At 45.6% G+C, this 18251-nt stretch overlaps 1 protein-coding gene across 2 annotated transcripts in view; it reads left to right on the forward strand.

Moving 5' to 3' along the window:
- Window positions 1–10925, forward strand: part of TMED8 (transmembrane p24 trafficking protein family member 8) — a 14924-nt gene extending 3999 nt beyond the window's left edge. The window contains exons 2-6 of one of the 2 annotated variants that reach the window (XM_045016140.1): window positions 105–183; window positions 2754–2883; window positions 4980–5121; window positions 7914–8213; window positions 9159–10925. In XM_045016140.1, coding sequence (XP_044872075.1) covers window positions 105–183; window positions 2754–2883; window positions 4980–5121; window positions 7914–8213; window positions 9159–9376 — 869 coding nt within the window. In that variant the 3' untranslated portion in view covers window positions 9377–10925. Of the gene's footprint in view, window positions 1–104; window positions 184–2751; window positions 2884–4979; window positions 5122–7913; window positions 8214–9158 lie in introns of those variants that run through there. The other variant, XM_045016141.1, reaches the window with a different exon arrangement.
- Window positions 10926–18251: the final 7326 nt, after the last annotated feature.

Here is an 18251-nt window from a genome sequence, read left to right on the forward strand (position 1 = left end):
ATGACCTTGGTGACTCTGGATAGCTAGAATTTTGCTTTATTGTCTGCACAGTCTCAGAAATTAAAAGCTGTTTCATCTTCTCTCCATCTTCCACCCATTGCTAGAGAATGAAGATTCAACCCCAAAACCAGAATCTGCATCCCAGACAGTTGCCTCATCAGTGTCCGAGGCCTCTCAGTGCAGGTAGGAAAAGATTTTTGTGTGATGACCCACATTAAATGTTCCTCAACATCAGGGAAATTGAGGATAATCGGTCTCTTTCCCCCCCCCCCCCCCGCCCCTTCTGGATCAGCGGTGTCTGGCAGCTGTTCCTCTCCAGGGCATTGGAGACCTCAACTTTCTGTTTTCAGGTTCTGTACACTGTAGACGATATTGGAAGAGCTATTCATCTTGACTTGGGGTTATTTTAATGCTTATAAAATAGTAAAATGTAACCCGTGACTCACCTCAGGTTATTTGGATCACAGAGCTAACTAACTTCCAACAGGAAATTGTCTGAGCTCTGGCTGAAGGATATTTTTAATAATTAAAAAAATATTCTCACTGTATCTAATCCCCAAGGAAGTTGGACCGGAAACCTGCTTTTTTGCTGCTGCTTTTTCAGTAACATTTATAGTCTGAATATCAATTGTTTGATTTATTATTGGAGGCTTGCCGGTGAGCATTTGGCTGCACGCGTCCCAGCTTTTGTTGAGGTATTTGTGAACATTAGAGTTGCACACATTCAGCTTTTCTCTAAAACTGTTGAAGGTTTTGTCTTAACCTTCCCTTTCCTATCCCCAAAAAACACTCTCTCACACACACACACACACACACACACACACACACACACACACACACACTTTCAGAAACAGATGAGTTAAATAGGTTAAAATTTGGGTCTCACCAGTTATTAGTGCCCTCCTTTTAAAAATCCCTCACAAAAACCACAACTTGAAGTAATCCTGGCTTTGATGCTAATGAAATCTGCAGCACAGGAGAGACTGAGATTCCTGCTGCCTTCATAATTACAATTTCATCCAGGGAGATTGTACAGCAGCCCAGTTGGCTCCAAACAGGCTTTTGCTTCAATCTGATTTTATCATATACTCTAGGTCAGTGTTTCCCAAACTTGGGGCGCCACTTATTTAGGGAAAGTCCCTGGCGGGCCGGGCCGGTGTGTTTACCTGCCGCATCCGCAGGTCTGGCCGATCGCGGCTCCTACTGGCTGCGGTTCACTGCTCCAGGCCAATGGGAGCTTCAGGAAGCGGCAGCTAGTACGTCCCTCGGCCCACACCACTTCCAGTAGTTCCCATTGGCCTGGAGCAGCGAACCGCGGCCAGTGGGAGCTGTGATCGGCTGGACCTGCGGATGCGGCAGGTAAACAAACCAGCCCAACCCGCCAGGGGCTTTCCCTACGCAAGCTGCAAGTGGCATCCTAAGTTTGGGAAACACTGCTCTAGGTAATTATGGAATTTAATTTTCTCCAAAGAAACTAGTTGGGCATTAAGTAAAATGCCCACCTAAATTTGAAATCCATGTGAATGTTTCCTGATAAATCTGTTTAAGGTCTGAGGGTTTTTTCTGAAGGGAAGAGGGTGGTGGGCAATATGAAAGAGGCTTGAAGGGGGACCTGACTTTCTTCTCTTAAATCTGCTTACAAATTTTCTGCAACTCTTTTCACCTTCTCCACAAAATCCAAAATCTTCAGTGCTGTTTTTTTCAAAAAATTCAAAGTCAGCCCCAGCAACTTGTGGGGAGCACTGTGAACCTGACATTGTGGACCCACCTACCAAGTTATGTAGCATGCATGTGTGCTAGAATGAGATTGATCCCCAGCTAGGTCTGTGCCATCCACCTATTGATTTGAAAAGAAAACATAGTGGAAGATGTTGGTACATAAATTCAGATGTTTGATTTAGGCTTCCAAAATTTTCTGCAACTCTTTGTTACAAAACGTAACAAAAACCTATTTAAAAGGTCTCTTTCTTTTGCTCAGCGACCTAGTGGGGTTATCTCTGTATTCTGATAATCAGCTCATTTGAACCACTCCTTTTAGTGGAAACTGGTGGTGGGACATGCCCTTTCTACCAGCAAAAATGAGTTTAATAGAATTTAGTTAGGTTTTGGTTCTTCCTGTTTTAGGGTCCAAGGTCGCATCCTCAAGGGAGTTGAGTTATAGAAACGACAGTCACATCTGTCTTTTTTCCAGCTTCCTCTTTATTTACAGAAGCAGTGCAGAAAGCACTAGGACTATTCTGTTTTTATTAGACGCTTCCAACGTAGCTTGGAACAATTTGTCCCAGCATTACTCAAAGCACCTCATATTCCTAAAACTGAAAACTTCACTTGCTTTCTACCATTGGTGACTAGCAGGGAGAGAGTTAATTCTCTCTGAGATGCTACCACTGATCCCGGCCATTAGTGCAATGTTAGCAAAGTAGCCCTTCTATGAAGGGAATGTGGCTGGGCTCAACTGGAGTGAATTACTGCTACCTCAGGGACTATAAATGGGGAGTGAGCTCAGCAGAGTTGCTCACTCTGGCTTGGATGTGCTAAAGAGGACAGCTGGCTAGGGCTGAGGGTGGAACTTGGTTGAGAGAGAGCTTCTTGCTTTAATGCAGTGAATGCTGGCTCTAGGAAGCCCATTTCCCTTAGTTTATTTGCATTCCAGCCCCTGAGTGGGGTGGATCATCACCTGCCCTTGGCCCACCTGGCTCAGTGTCTCATGCTCTTCAAGCATCTTGAATTGATGTGCTATCTTTCTCCGAGAGGCCACAGATTGGATCACCTGTGAATGTGCATGCTGCAGAGGATTCTAGAAAAGGTGATGGTACGTCAGAAGACCAAGATGTGGCCGGACAAGGAGAGAAGCTGGCTGACCAGATTCAGCCCCCCAGGGAGGTAGGTGGCTTGCCACTTTTATTTCTGAAAGGTGAGACTGAGATGCTGCAGTGCTTCTTCCCATCTGCTGCTGAGCCTGCACGTGGGGAACTGGGGCTCTGAGCATTTAGTTATGGCTGTTTCTGCACAATGGGGGAGTTAGGAGTGACAATCTAACCTTTAAAACTCTGAATTTGTTTCTCTCCCCCGGTGTATTGGACCAGTCTTTGCTCCCTTTCAGTTTCCACCATTCCTAAGGCTTCAAGACTATTCTTAGCTACTGGCTTTTGTCTAGTGCTTCAGGGAGTTAATTTTAAATAAACTAATATACAGTAACTCCTTACTTAATGTTGTCCCAATTAACGTTGTTACGTTGCTGACCAATTAGGGAACATGCTTGTTTAAAGTTGTGCAATGCTTCCTTATAAGTCGTTTGGCAGTTGCCTGCTTTGTCCACTGCTTGCCGGATTCTCTGGAAGAGCAGCCCCATCCCATCAGCTCCCCTAAATTCCCTGTAAGGTATGTGGCTCGGCAGCTGCCCAGCAGCAGTTCAGGTGGCCCTCCTCCCACTACAGTGCTGCTCCTGACCTGCCCTCTGCCTAGGAGCTGCTCCCAGGAGTTTCCTGCTTGCTGGGGAAGAGGTGGAGAGGGGTATTGATGTCAGGATGTCCCCCTGTTCCTGCCCTCCCGCTCCGTACCTCCTCTCCACAAAGTGGAGGAGGGGACAGTCACAGGGCTTGGGGACAGAAGCCCGGGGGGGGGGCGGGGGGGCGGGGGAGAGGGGCAGGGAGCTTGCAGGAACCTGTTGCTTCATGTCTGAACTGCTGATATGCTTAAAAGGGCAATGTACTTGAAGTGGGGTCAGCGTACTTAAAGGGGCAATGCATGTCTCTCTCTCTCTCTCTCTCACTCATGCACGCACCCCCCAGCACTTTGGAAAATCAGCACCTGTGCATGTGCTGTCAGGAGGAGGGAGTGGTGCGCTCCAGCTGGATAGCGTAGGTTCATCATCATGTTCAGTTTTTGCAGGGAAGTGTTTGCAGCTACTGCCCTGCATCTATTGGGTTTCCTCCCTTGTGCCTCAGTCCATGCTCCCTTGTAGAGTGTGAGGCTACATTAACAACAGCGTATTAACCCTTGAGGTCTCAGCCGAGTGCTAGTTCATCATTTAGCAGAAAGGCATTGCCTGGGAAATATTCCACTCACTTACTCCACCAGCTCAACCAAGCTTTACAATCATTCTTTGCTGTGTACAATATTAAACTGTTTAACATTGTTTAAAACTTATATATGTATATAATGTCTTTTGTATGGCAAAAATTTTTTCCCTGGAACCTACCTCCCCCGCCTCCCCCCCAACATTAATTCTTATGGCGAAATTGGATTTGTTTTACATTGTTTTGCCTAAAGTCGCATTTTTCAGGAACATAACTACAACGTTAAGTGAGGAGTTACTGTAGCAGATTTTTTTTTTTTTTTATTTGGGGTGGTGATGGTGAAGTTCTTTCAGGGAACAAAGAGCGCCTGGTAATTTCAAATACAGCTTCAGAGAGACATTGTGTAATAATACTCTTGCACCATAAACTCTGTATCTGCCTATGTGAGGAGTGGATATTGGCAGCACTGTGTTAATCTGGGCAACAGTTTTAATAAGTTCATAGCAGGCATCTGTTTAATTGTGACTGCAGTCTAAGCACTGGGAAAACTGAAGAGGCTGGTTCCTAGAACTGGAGCAGCTTCAGCACTAGAGAGGGCATCTGAGTAGATCTGGAATCTTTTACCAAATAGAGCAATGATTGCACTGCCTCAGAGTTTGGGGGCTAACATCTCCACAGATGATGCTTCCTTGGGAGACCAGAGGACACTAGCACAGTGCAGCATTTGACTCAAGAGTTTCACAGTGTTGGAGGCAGAGAAGGCCATGCACAAAACTGTTCTTTGAGCCAGCCAGTTATTTACTAAATATTTTATACTTGTAGCAGAAACCTAATTTGATGTAGGAAATTGATGTGAGTTCATGGAAATGGCTCCTTCTCCCTCGATCCCTGACAAGCCATTTAAAATCCATCTGCAAGCTCCCAGAGCCACTGAGGAACTTTCTTATGTGCCCTGCACAGGAGGCTGTAGTGCGGATGACCAAGTACCGTGCCCCACAAGGACCAGGGGATATAGTCATGATACAGTCGGAACACACAGGTGCAGTGGATGTCCTCTCTGCAGAGCTGGAGACTATGGACCTCCTTGATGAGCAGAGAAAAGGTGAGGACTGTGATGGTAGTAGTTCCTTTGGGTAGGAATGAGGCCTGTAACACAGATCTCCTGGGCAGCAGGATTGGAACTGTTAATTTTCTCTTTCAATAGGGTGGACAGAGGCAGTCTACTAGACATTACCAGCTCTGTATCACTGGGAGTGGTCTAGTGGCTAGTGTAGGGGACCCCTATTCAGGACTTCTGGGTGATACTCCCAGATTTGCCATTGATTTGCTCTGTGGCCCTGGACAAGTCTCTGCTTTAAGTAGCTTCTGGACACGTCACATCACTTAGTATTGTATACCTTCTCCAGTGCTTGGCACTCTAATTGTCATTGAGTACCTAACCTGCCATGTGGGTTACATACCCACTCCTCAACTACCCATCTCTTTAGAGTGTGCATCTGCTGAAACATTTCCAAGGGCTGGTCTTCACCATGGGGAGATCCACACTGCTGCAATCGATGCAACAGGGATTGATTTAGCGGGTCTAGTGAAGACCTGCTAAATTGACAGCAGAGCACTCTGGTTGACCCCAGTACTCCAGCTCCCTGAAAAGAGTAAGGTACCATCAACGCAGCACAGTGAAGACACTGCGGTAAGTCGACCTAAACTATGTCGACTCCAGCTATGTTATTCACATAACTAGAGTAGCGTAACTTAGGCCTACTTACCCTGGTTATGAAGACAAGCCCTAAGTAAAGCAGTTTAAAAACAAACTCTTCTCCCCTTATAAATCTTAGCTCACAGACACAGGGGTGAGAAGATTTGTGAGTAGGAAGCTGAGAGCAAGAAATTTAGTGAAGTCCTTTCTCCTGTCAATGCCTGACTATTACTCAGCACAGCATTTAATGGGAAGCACATGTCTGCATCTAGAACCGACTGGATCCTGCTGTTGGGGCAGGTGAATTGGTGGGTGAGCTATCAAATAGGCCATAGAGAAATCTAGGAACAGACAGAGCGGAGGAGAGCATGTTAGGGCCAGATACTGCATTCACTTGCGCTCTTTCTCTCTCATCACCCCACACCCACACACACACACACAAAGACTGACCAGGAGAAAGGGCTACAGACAAAGGACCTGTGAGATTGGTAATAGATCTTAGCCTGGAAGAGAATAGATTTTTAGATTTAAAATAAATTGGGCAATGGCTGACTACCCAAGGTGTTTGAGGGATATTTGGATGTTTGTGGAAACCTTTGAAATAGAAAGGGGACTGATCATAGAATCTCAGGGTTGGAAGGGACCTCAGGAGGTCATCTAGTCCAACCCCCTGCTCAAAGCAGGACCAAACCCAACTAAATCATCCCAGCCAGGGCTTTGTCAAGCCTGACCTTAAAAACCTCTAAGGAAGGAGATTCCACCACCTCCCTAGGTAAGCCATTCCAGTTCTTCACCACCCTACTACTGAAAAAGTTTTTCCTAATGTCCAACCTAAACCTCCCCCTCTGCAACTTGAGACCATTACTCCTTGTTCTGTCATCTTCTACCACTGAGAACAGTCTAGATCAATCCTCTTTGGAACCCCCTTTCAGGTAGTTGAAAGCAGCTATCAAATCCCCCCTCATTCTTCTCTTCTGCAGACTAAACAATCTCAGTTCCCTCAGCCTCTCCTCATAAGTCATGTGCTCCAGCCCCCTAATCATTTTTGTTGGCCTCCGCTGGACTCTCTCCAATGTATCCACATCCTTCTTGTAGTGTGGGGCCCAAAACTGGACACAGTACTCCAAATGAGGCCTCACCAGTGCTGAGTAGAGGGGAATGATCACATCCCTCGATCTGCTGGAAATGCCCCTACTTATACAGGGTATACCCTGATGATAGGGTCAGGACTGTTGCTGTTATCTCTTCTCTCTGCTGCCCTTCCAGGACTCAAGATGTCTCTTGCCATCATAAGTCCAAGATAGTATCCACCTGACCTAGCCTCATCTGTTTATCCTCCCTCACTATTCTGCTCTTATTTAATGTGTGCTGTGTTCCATGGTTGGCATTTGGATGCATGTAGAGTTACTCCTTCAGGGTGGTCTACAGAAGTTTGCTTAGAATTTCCCATCAGTGGTAGCAAGGAACCTTTAGTGTCAATGAGGTGTCATAGTTTATAACCCTGTTGAGAGCAAGTCTGTACGTGGTGGGGAAAATGCTAGTATCTTCTCTACACTGGAACTTCTACTGGTGGAGCTAAATCAGTAGGAGATTCTGAGAGCTTGTAGACAAGCCCCATGAGTCATGGGAGAGGTTATGCCTCTGGGTGTGAAGAATAAGCCATGTGAGCTCCTTCCACTCCTCCATTCTTAGGAATTTTGGATTGAATTACATAGGCTTTGGGTCAGCTGAGAAGGCGGTTTCTGCATGCATGATGCTAGTTGGTTTCTATCTGGATTCTTAGGCTATGTCATCATGCTGTGCTGCCCAGTAACTCTAACTGCCACTGTTGGTGTCTGCGTGGAAGCAGCAGAATTAAGCCATAGGTGGAGCTGAGGTGCTGGAGTATTGTGCAGTGCACTTGTTAGGCCTGTTCCTAACTTTGGCAGTCTGATTCTGTGCCTCTAGATAACAAGCTAATTCAGAAAATGGCTTTGCAAGCTCTGGAGGGAGGGGAGAAGGTTGGAAGGGAAATCCGAGCAAGAATTATGCCCAGTTCTGAGGGCAGTGCTAATGGAAAGCACCTGTCCTTGCCTTGAGAGGAGATGGAAGGTAAAGATTTGAGTTCAAGAGCTTTATCAGGAATAGCCCTCTTGTTAGCAGAACTCTCTCTGGTTGCCTTCTGACCAGTGATGAGTGGCTTGTCTTTTACTTTTCAGCTCAGCCTCCTCCTCTGGCTCCACCCTCCACTTGGACCACTTGCAAGATAAGGGAATTCAAAGCCAAAATGGGAAAGGAGAAGAATGCTCAGATGGTGGTGAAACGGGGTGAAGTAGTGACAGTCCGGGTGCCAACACACCCAAATGGGAAGCGTGTTTGCTGGGAGTTTGCTACGGATGATTATGACATTGGCTTTGGGGTCTATTTTGACTGGACTCCTGTCACCAGTACTGCCATTACTGTGCAAGTCAGTGAATCAAGTGATGAGGAAGATGAAGAGGAAGAAGATGAGATTGAAGGTCAGTGCAAAACTTTAATTTCTCTTGTAATGTTGTGTTCATCACCATGGTACCCAAGTACCTCCAAATCAGGTACTGTAATTCCTCACCACTTTGGGTAGTCAAACTACATGTTGACTGCAACCTTTTTGGAGTCCCAAAGCTATGCCACAATGAGAAGACCCTTCCTAATGGCTGCTCTTCTCCCCCCACCCCAGGGGTATGCTCCACCAATAGCACAGCATATCCTTGCATATTGAACATTGATCACTTGCTTCCACTCTGTTTTCTATCCCTTGATCAGTTTCTAACCTGTAACAGGATCAGAGTACAGTATGAGACTCTGACTTAACTCTTTGATCATCAGCCTAACAGATTGCAATGCTGATGCAATTCCTGGGTTGGAGAGTAGTGGTTTTTCTCACTGTATCAGTAGTTCTTATTGACTGCACCCAGAGGGCATGCTGCACATGTCTTTGGAGTATCTGTACCTAGAAGGTGCGGGGAGTCTCAAGACCAATGCAGGTCCCATCTCAGGACCAGTGGTGACTAAATTAAGCCCCACTGAGGAATCCTCTTGGAGAAGTAGAAGGGAAGACAGAGAGACCACCAAGGCCAGAGGTGAAACTCTCCATTGCATTCCTCCACCCACAATCAATTTCTCTCTGGCATTGGGCCATCTTGAGGAGACCCTGCTGTTTAAAGGTGTCTGCTGGGTGAAGAGGACAAGGAGGAAAGTGGTGGTGGGGGAATTCAAACTATTTCCCAGTGCATCAGTCCCAAAGGGTGCCCCCTCTCAAAGCAGGTGTCCTATGTAGAGAGATTTTGGGTTGTGCATTGGACAGGGTGGGTATCTCAGCCAGTCTTCATTAGCTAGTTCTCATGTCCCTGTTATGTAACCATGCCTTATTGATCATTTCCCTTCTGTTGGTTTGTCTGATTGCTTGTCTCCTCTCTCCCACTCAGGACTCACCCCAGTTGGAGATGTGGAGAGGGGCTCTAAAAGCCGTCTACGAAACCGCTATGGGGAGATCATGCCTGTGTACCGAAGGGACAGTCACCGGGATGTGCAGGCAGGCACCCATGACTATCCGGGCGAGGGCATCTACCTGCTCAAATTTGACAACTCCTACTCCCTCCTGCGCAACAAGACTCTCTTCTTTCATGTCTATTACACCAGCTGAAGGAGTGGAGGGAGCGGAGACAGCAGGCAGGTAACACTGAGTAAAGCAGGCTGCCAGCCGGGACTGGCACCCCCTAACTGGCACTGCCCTATGGCCAAGTGAGACACCTGACTCTCTGTTCTTATCCACAGGAGAGCAGGGTTTCCCCCATTCCCTCCTAGCTTACTCACAGGAAACGGTAGCTGTGACTGCTCAGTCGTCCAAAGGCAACTCCTCTCGCTCTAAATTTCAGGAAGCCTGCTCTGTGCAGGCATCAGGCTGGGACTTTTCATTACAGCCAGTAAATTCAGAGGGCAGATTCAGGTGGCAGCATTTCTTTCTGTTTCACTTGTATGAACTGAAGCTGAAATACTTTTTTTTTTTTTTTTTTTTTAATAAATTCTCAAACTCTCCTGCCACCTCTGGATCACCAGGGGGTAACTGCCAATCACACTTTGCTAGGAGGCAAAGCCACCTGTACCACAGGCACTCTCCAGCTGCATCCTAGCTGCACTGCTGTGCTTCACACACTAGCCATGCCTCCAGTAATCTGAGTGGGGACTCATCCCTCCAGCTACCTGAGTTGCAGCCTGCATCCTCTGACCCCATTGGTGGTGGTGTAGTTATGTCACACGTGCCAGACCCAATCATGTGAAACCTTTATTTTGGAGCCTTGCAGAGGTAATCATAGGAAGATCTCCATAGGGAAGGGAAAGTAGGTGTGGATGGGGAGGTGGATACAGATCATCCTGACAGTGGGGATGTGTGAAACTCCTGTCACCAACAAAAGTTTCTCTTACCTGTGGGGAAAATTGAGCTGCAGCCTCTTGTGTTACTGTAAAACTGTTAATGATCCCAGGTCAACACACTTTGAATCTGAAAAATATGGGATCAGCCTTTCCCTTATATACCTGCCTGGAGTTAGTGAGTCCCTGAAGTCATTGCTAACTCCTAACCCATTGAGGAATGCAGCTCCCTGGCCCACCTCAGGGGTTAGCAATGGCATTAGTGGTCAGCCTCTGCTCAGCTCTTGGCAGGAATAAGCAAGGATCACATTAATCTGTCAACAGTTGGGTTTTAAAGGGTATTTATTTGTAACTCTTTAAGATTTGAAATGAGTATTTATTTGATTTTTATTCAATAACATTCTCATTCAGTGTAGCTGCTGAATTTGCTCTGTGGTGCATCTGTTTGGAGTTAGTGGCTTTGTGCATGATGATTCTGGTGAAGTTCCAGTCTGACACCCTCCAGATATTGCCCTTCTGTGCAGATACAGCCCTCGTTGCAGATGGCGTTAGTTTATCATGTATAAAGTCAAAGTCTTCACCCTCCTAAGAAGCCCAGTAATTCCCTGGTGATTCCATACCTCTTGATTCAGGCCCTTCTTTTTATCTGCTCTGCCTACTTAAGCACTCAGGAGGAATGAGTAGGTCAGGGAGGTAAGAGCAGAGGAAGGTGTACAGTTGAGCAGCCCTTGCCAGTCTGCTGCTTCAACAGTAGTGGGTGGGGAGGGCAAGGCAGCATAGGCTCAGGCACCAACATGTGTTCTTGTTTTTCTTGGAGGAAGAGAAGCAGGATTTTTTTTTTAAGGGTAAGGCCCTCCCTTCCCTTCTGAGCAGCCTGGGCAGGGGCTCCTCTCTCCCTGACCCCCTAACAGTCTGGGCAGGGATGCCTGCTTCCTCCCCAAGCCCTCTTTGAAGTGCCAGGGCAGGTACCTCCCTCTCAAGTTGCTTCCTTCCACAACCTCTCCCCCAGGGACCGATCAGCTAATGCAAGGAAACCCCTCTTTTTACTCAGTCTGGCTCTCAACTTCCTAAACACCAGATGTGGAGCAGGGTCCTGCCCCACCCCTTAAATATTCTGCTTCTGACTGTAAATCTCCATGGTCCCTGTTTTCTCCTCCCCCCCCACCCCCGTGCAATGCATCAGCGACTGCTATGTATTTGGCCCTTTGCTACATATTTTGGAGGGTCCTGCATGCATCTGAAAGCCTAGAGGAATGAGCGATGCACTGTCTAGGCCAACCGCCGCTGTCTGAAACAGGACTTAGTAAATAAGGAAGACATGTCTGATCTGTGTGTATATATACCAGGTATTCTATAGACTGATGATGTCATTGATTCTCATTTGGAGAGCTCTACTCAGGGCCAGTGTTCTAGAACTGTCTCCAGGATAAATTGTTCCCCGTTAGCCAAGAAGAGACTGTTTCCTTTCTAGGTAATTGGCAGCTGCTCCAAATAGTCCTTAGCTAAGGTGGACTGTACAGTAGATGGGAATCCCAGTGTTCAGTCCTGGCCTTCTGAAATAGAGACAGATCTTTCTTCTGAGGCTCAGTCCACTTCATCAGATTTGCCCCCTTCTTGTCTCCTTGATTAAAGACAAATGCTCTTTATATATGGTGTGCAGTCCCAAGCTGGTATATGTGCCAGTCTTATTACCTCATTGTGTCTATAGCCATGTTTGCTGCTGACTGGAGTAAAGGGGCCTTGACCCATCTTCCTTTATTGTTGATATTTCACCAGAGTAGCTTGTATTTCCCATAACAGCTGAAAGTGGAGAATATTTAATCTACAATAATTAAAGCTTCACAGCTTCCAGGATAAGTCACACTTTTCTTTGGTCTTTCGGTTCCAAGTTATGTGAACATATTGGTGACATTGTCACCCGGGTACTGATGAAAATATATGGGTGACTGACTGACTGAGAACCACTTGTCTTTGGGATGGTTTACAGTCGTCACTAATTGTTCTTAGTAAAGTCAGTAACTCAGCCCTTTAGTCTTGTTAAGATACTTCAATCAAGTCTCTAGCAGAAAGCATATCCAGTTAGCAAGGAAAGGACGCTGTATAGCCAGTGGCTTACAGCAGTTATTTCCATTCAGTGTATGGCATCTTAAGCCCCAGTTAGATCAAAGGAATAACCTCCTCTCCCTGTCTCACTCCTCGCTAAGCTACAGCTTCCTTGGTATCTCTGCCCACAATACCTACTAGGCTTGTATCCAGCCCTGGTACCTATAGCTGAAGCAGTGTTGGGGAGACCTCCATTCTGACTGCAGACATGGGGAGCTGTGCCTCCTGAGTCTGAGACGAAAAGTGAATTCTGAAATGGATTCTAGTTTTGCAAGGCAGTTAGTAACCTAAAAATATTCACTTTGAGGAAAGTTCCTAACTTGTTTCCATGGAGCGATGCTTTTGTGTGTTTTCCTCTCCTATAGTTTGTGGCTAGAAAAAACTAAAACCTCACCAGAGAAAAAAATTATCTTCTATTTGGCAAAGTGTGTCTTCCTTCTGTGTTTTTTGTGACTGAATGTGAAATTAATTACTGTTTTTTGTACATTCACCTGTATTATGAATGTTATACACACCTGGGAGAGTTTGCTTAGTAGTTTCTATGGCACATTCAGCAAGGGAGAGTATGGACAAACATAGCTTTTTTTGTGCAGGTCCTACATAAAAAAACAACTCTTGTACTTAAATTTACAACAGTGGAGACTTAAAATTCCTAGCAGATTGTGACAATGTCAAAGGAAGTCATAAATTACCCACAACTCCCTCTTCCCTTCCCCATCGCAAGAGTATTGAGAGCAGTAGAAATCCAGGTAGTGTGTATTGCATTTAGATCACAGAATTAAAACTCTTGAGGCCTGTTTAAACTGAAGTCATTGGCAAAATTTCATTGACTTCAATGGCAGTAGGGGTAGGCCCTTGGTTTTCAGACTACTTGGAGGCCTGTGATCTGGACCCTTCCAAAGAGTTATTTGTAGGGTTGTGTGTGTGCCACTTCTAGGGCAGACACTTTAATATTTGGAGTCTTTTAAATAACTTTGTGGCATAATGTTAAGTCTCTTTTGAAACATTAGAGCTGGGATGAAAATGCACATTCAGACCTTGAGAGGGGGAATTTAGATGTCTGTTTTTAACTTTTTTTTTGTGGGAGTTGAAGAGGAATTTCTTAGGACCTTGTCTATTCTAGAAACTAGAGAACTTCCTGGCCAAAGCACTCTGCTTCCTTTCTCACTGCCTGTGAACTTGCCCCCCTTTTTTGTGCGTGGGTGTACGCGCCATCAGGCTGCATCAGTAGCCTCCAGTGGGCAAATGTACAGAAACAGTAAGTGTGGCTGGACTTGTGGAGCTGGGTAGGAGATAAGTGGGGGAGCCATGTTACATGTCCAGTGGCTGTGCCTTGGTGGCTCTGGAGCAGGAAGGAGCTCGTTAGATATCTTTGCAGGGTGGGGTTTTGGGAGGGATCTCTATTCTAGTACACTTGCATCCCAGTTGGATTTTTTTCTTCTTTTTCTCCTCTCGTCCCCCCAAAAGCCACTCCCTAAGAATTTATCACATGGTGCCTTGAAACAAGGAGTGAAACCAGAGCCATAGACTTTATTATTCACTTTCCTCAGACCCTTAATTGCAAGGGTTTCCTCCCCCTCACTTTTCCATCTACTTTCCAAATAGCACACTTAGAAGTCAGGCTGGTGATTCCTTATAGTCTGTCACAGTTTCAGGGTAACTGCACCTGTATCCACACACCCCGCTGTGGTCCACCCCAGGAGTGCCCAATCACGTCTCCAGCTGTCACCTGTCTCTGGGCAAGGACTCTTGTCCCACTCCCTTTTCACTGGACGTTTTAAGGCTGCACACGTCCTTGTCTTACACTGTGATATCCCCAGCAAGTCAGTCTGCCGAACAGCTAGTGCCTGTGTGTTGCTTTCTCTCTGAGGGCTATGAACAGTGTATTGCCAACAGTCCTGAGTTGCCACACAGCTCTTTCTAAGCAAGCACCCTTATTAAGATAAAAGCATTAAAGAGAACCTATAAAAACAATAAATTCCTATACACATGCTAAAAGCTTATCGGAGGTTACTCTGATCAGTCATAGGGGGCCCTAATAGGCCAAAGTCTTTCCCACCTTCCACAAGGATTGGGGCTTCCCTCAGATATAAGACCCTGTCTGTTTGCAGGATCAGAAAGGAGGCCTGAGTCAGTTTAAACCCAGCTCTTTTATATCAAAAGCCGTTTGTCTCCCAGTTTGAACCAGTAGGTGTGCAAGCCTCCTGGGGGGTGGTATCTCTTTACAGGTGTTTACAACCCAAGTCAGGGGTCGGCATCCTTTCAGAAGTGCTGTGCCGAGTCTTCATTTATTCACTCTAATTTAAGGTTTCACATGCCAGTAATACATTTTAACGTTTTTAGAAGGTCTCTTTCTATAAGTCTATAATATATAACTAAACTATTGTTGTATGTAAAGTAAATAAGGTTTTTAAAAGTTTAAGAAGCTTCATTTAAAGTAAAATGCAGAGCCCCCCGGACTGGTGGCCAGGACCCAGGCAGTGTGAATACCACTGAAAATCAGCTCGCGTGCTACCTTTGGCATGCGTGCCATAGGTTGCCTACCCCTGACCTAAATCATTCATCTTAAGCACCCCCACTGTTTTTGGTTCCTCAAGGAGCTGTGATGACCCTCCCACCTGAAGTTTCATATAATCCCTGGCCCACAGTGATACATAAACTTAAAACAATATGGTTCCCAAAGATTATTGCATGTGGTTGCAATATCTGTCACTCTGTTCCTGGCAGATTAAAACTGCCTTAACTGAGACCTTCGCACCAAGGAGCTGAGGATTACCACTGAAAGCCTGAGCTCTCTGGCACCATAGGGCCTTTGCCTTCAAAAGGTGTCTTTGCTACTAGTGGGCATCCATAGTGGAATGCCTAAGTGCTATTTTTTCTTGAGGGAGCTGTGGATGCCAAGGCAGTTACAATGAGGATTTGTGACCATGCTAACAGAACACAAAAATAGCAGATCTTGTGTCCATTCAGCCCTCCCCTAGTGGACTCTGTGAATCCAGAGTTGGAGTTGATATGTGCTGCTGTGTACTATGGAACTAGATGAAGGATCAAAGGTACAAAAATATCTAAATTGTAGATGATTTGTTCTCCTTTCCCATACTTGGTAGAACCATGGGAGCCGTGCATTGCTAGGCATATCCATATTAAGAGGGCATGCAGATCGAATAGGGACAGTCATTGTAATTGTACCATGGTAAATTTAGAATTGGCCTCATTTACAAGAATTTAGCAAGATTCAAAGAGCGATGGGACACTTATGGATAACAAGAATGTCCAGGATTATTGCAATAAATACTAAATTAAAATGAAGTTCTAGAAGAGATCACACACCACACACTTCAGGGCTGAAATCAATCTGTTACTATCTGGAGTTGGGAGGAGACTTCCTGAAGGGACAAGCTATCCCCTTGTTTGCCTACTATGAAGTTTCTTGCACCTTCCTCTGAAGTATCTGGTGTGGGCTGCAGCTGGAGACAGGATACCATGTGAGAAGGTCTGATCCAGTATGACAATTCTATCTATTCTGGTCTCCTAATTACTTGTGACTTCTGGAAGTATCAGGTGAAAAAATGTATACTACTTCTCCTTTCTGACAGTGTAAGATTCTGTGATTCATATGGAATAAGAATCTGATTTGTGACTGGCTAGAATGGATGATGGGTTCAGACCTTTGGGCAAAAGTGAGATTCATAGATTAAGATGTTAGATGCAGCCATCATGCCAGGAGCTATAGAGGCATCGCCAAGTGACCACTTTGAATTTTAGTTACTTTTGAAAACTTTCAGTGGCTTAAGGCAGCCTACAAGAGGCCTCTAAGGTACCCTCATGACAGCAGTCTACAAGATGGAAAGGCCAGGCCCCACCTCATTGCAACATGCACCTAAGTAGCCTTTCAGTGGGGAATGTCTTGTAGCTGGACACACCTTCAAGGTTTATTTTCTTGATCTGTGGTTTTTTTTCTCAGTCCTCATCTGTGTTATGTGAAATGTTTAATGTACTGTAGTTTCAAACTGAGGGGTTCTCTGCACCAAACTGCTGCTCTTTGTCCTTCCAAGGGATTGTTTCTAAATATCAAAAGGATACTTTACCAAAATGTGGCACTGAATGTTTTGCTCTATGGCCCAAAGAAAGTCTATATTTCTAGTGTGCTTGCATTTCCTTCTAGAGCTCGGTTAGCGTGTTTCTATTCAGTATGATGTGGCTGTTTCGTGACATGTATTGTTTGAATTCCAAACTCTTTAAATAAACTTTTCACTATGCAACCATGACTTTTTTGTCTTCTGTTAAGGAGAGTGCATGCTTCAAAGCTAAAACTCGGACTTCAGGCTTTCAACAAAAAAATCTGAGCTGAACTTGGTTTTGAATAGCAAAGCAGAGAGGAATATTCATAGTGAACTTTGCAGCAGTGCTGGACTTCAGCAGCTGACAATTACTAGGGATGTTCTCCTTACTCGTCTTAGCTGGCATAAGCAGGGCCCTACTATTGGGAAGCTCCCAATGCTTGGAGCTCCTCTGGCATTGGGCACTGATCAGATGCTTCTTTAAGAAGTTCATCATTCTGTTTTAAGATGGTGCTGTGAGGTCTTGTAGTCAGGTGTCTTACCTCCTTTGACAGTGACTTCTAACAACCTGGTGCAAACAGGATATTCCTCAACTTTGAAGGATATAGGTGAATTAGGCCTGGTCTACACTAGGGTGGGGGGTCGAACTAAGGTACGCGACTTCAGCTAAGCGAATAGCGTAGCTGAAGTCGAACTACCTTAGTTTGAACTTCTTACCTGTCCAGACGCCGCGGGATCGAAGTCCACGGCTCCCCCGTCGACTCCGCCACCGCCGTTCGCGGTGGTGGAGTTCCGGAGTCGACGGGAGCGCGTTCAGAGTTCGAACTATCGCGTCTAGATTAGACGCGATAGTTCGAACTCTGAGAAGTCAAACGCTACGCGTCGACCCGGCAGGTAAGTATAGACCTACCCTAAGTCTCTGAACCCTTGTGCTTAAGTTTAGTTGTTTTCCCCACTTAATACAATGGAGATTGCAATACAGTTCCCTCTCCAGGATGACTCCATTCCTCTGATCTCCAACAGACTGGTAAGCGGCTTGCCAAAACCATGCAATGTGGAGACAGACTCTTGCCTATGTTTGGTCCAGCACAACACTCTGTTCCTTGAGTTGCAAATAAAGCTGGTTTATATGTGATGCTGGGGAATCAAAATATCTACAAAGCCTAATATAGGTGGTGGAGCGAGGCCAGGGGCTACATATTTTTGTCCAGATGGTGTCAAGGTCTTGTTGGGATTTTCTTGCCCTTCAAATGAATGTGATTTTAGTAGTAGCAGCAGAGCATGCTTGCAGGGCTGGAGTCTGAGGGCAGGAATACAGAGGCTTTTAAGCATTAATCAACCCCCCTATTCCACAAGTTAGAGCAGGCAGAGCTGCTTCCTTGTGATAGTATCTGTACTGTAACCCCTAGCAGGAGAAGGGAGGGCTAAGAGACAGTTATTCTCCATTTCATCACCTTTAGAATTGTTAGAGGGAGAGAAGGTTTCTTTTCCAATTGAGAGACTAATTAAATTGCCCAGAAACCATGTTTTCCTTCTCAGCCTCTGTGGATAGGGGGCTGTATGGAGAGGCACTAGGCTAATCTGAAGGCTGTATTTAAATATCCCCAAGGAGCAGGCTCTTTGTAAAGAACAGCTGCTAGATAAAATAAAAGCAGAAACACAGCTACACTATCTGTCTGTGACCTTATGTACCGTACCCTTCACCATTTATGCAGCATTGGGTGCTTTTAAGGAGTTCAGAGTGGAGTGACTAGTGCAAATGTTAGGGCTCCTCTCACAATGTCCACATGGCTCCAGTTTGTATTTTTTACCCTGCTGTTTTTCTCTGAGTATGGTTGTGAATGAAGGGATGGGCAAGAGCATACAGGGTAGTGGTAAATGTAAAAGATATTTTCACAAAGCACATTCTGAATTTATTCACACTGGAAACCTAACTCTAAGAGTTGTGCTCATCCAGTCATGGAAGAGGAAAAAAGGCCATGTGCT

This window comes from Mauremys mutica, chromosome 4, assembly GCF_020497125.1.
Source record: "Mauremys mutica isolate MM-2020 ecotype Southern chromosome 4, ASM2049712v1, whole genome shotgun sequence".
NCBI classification, from domain to species: Eukaryota; Metazoa; Chordata; order Testudines; family Geoemydidae; genus Mauremys; species Mauremys mutica.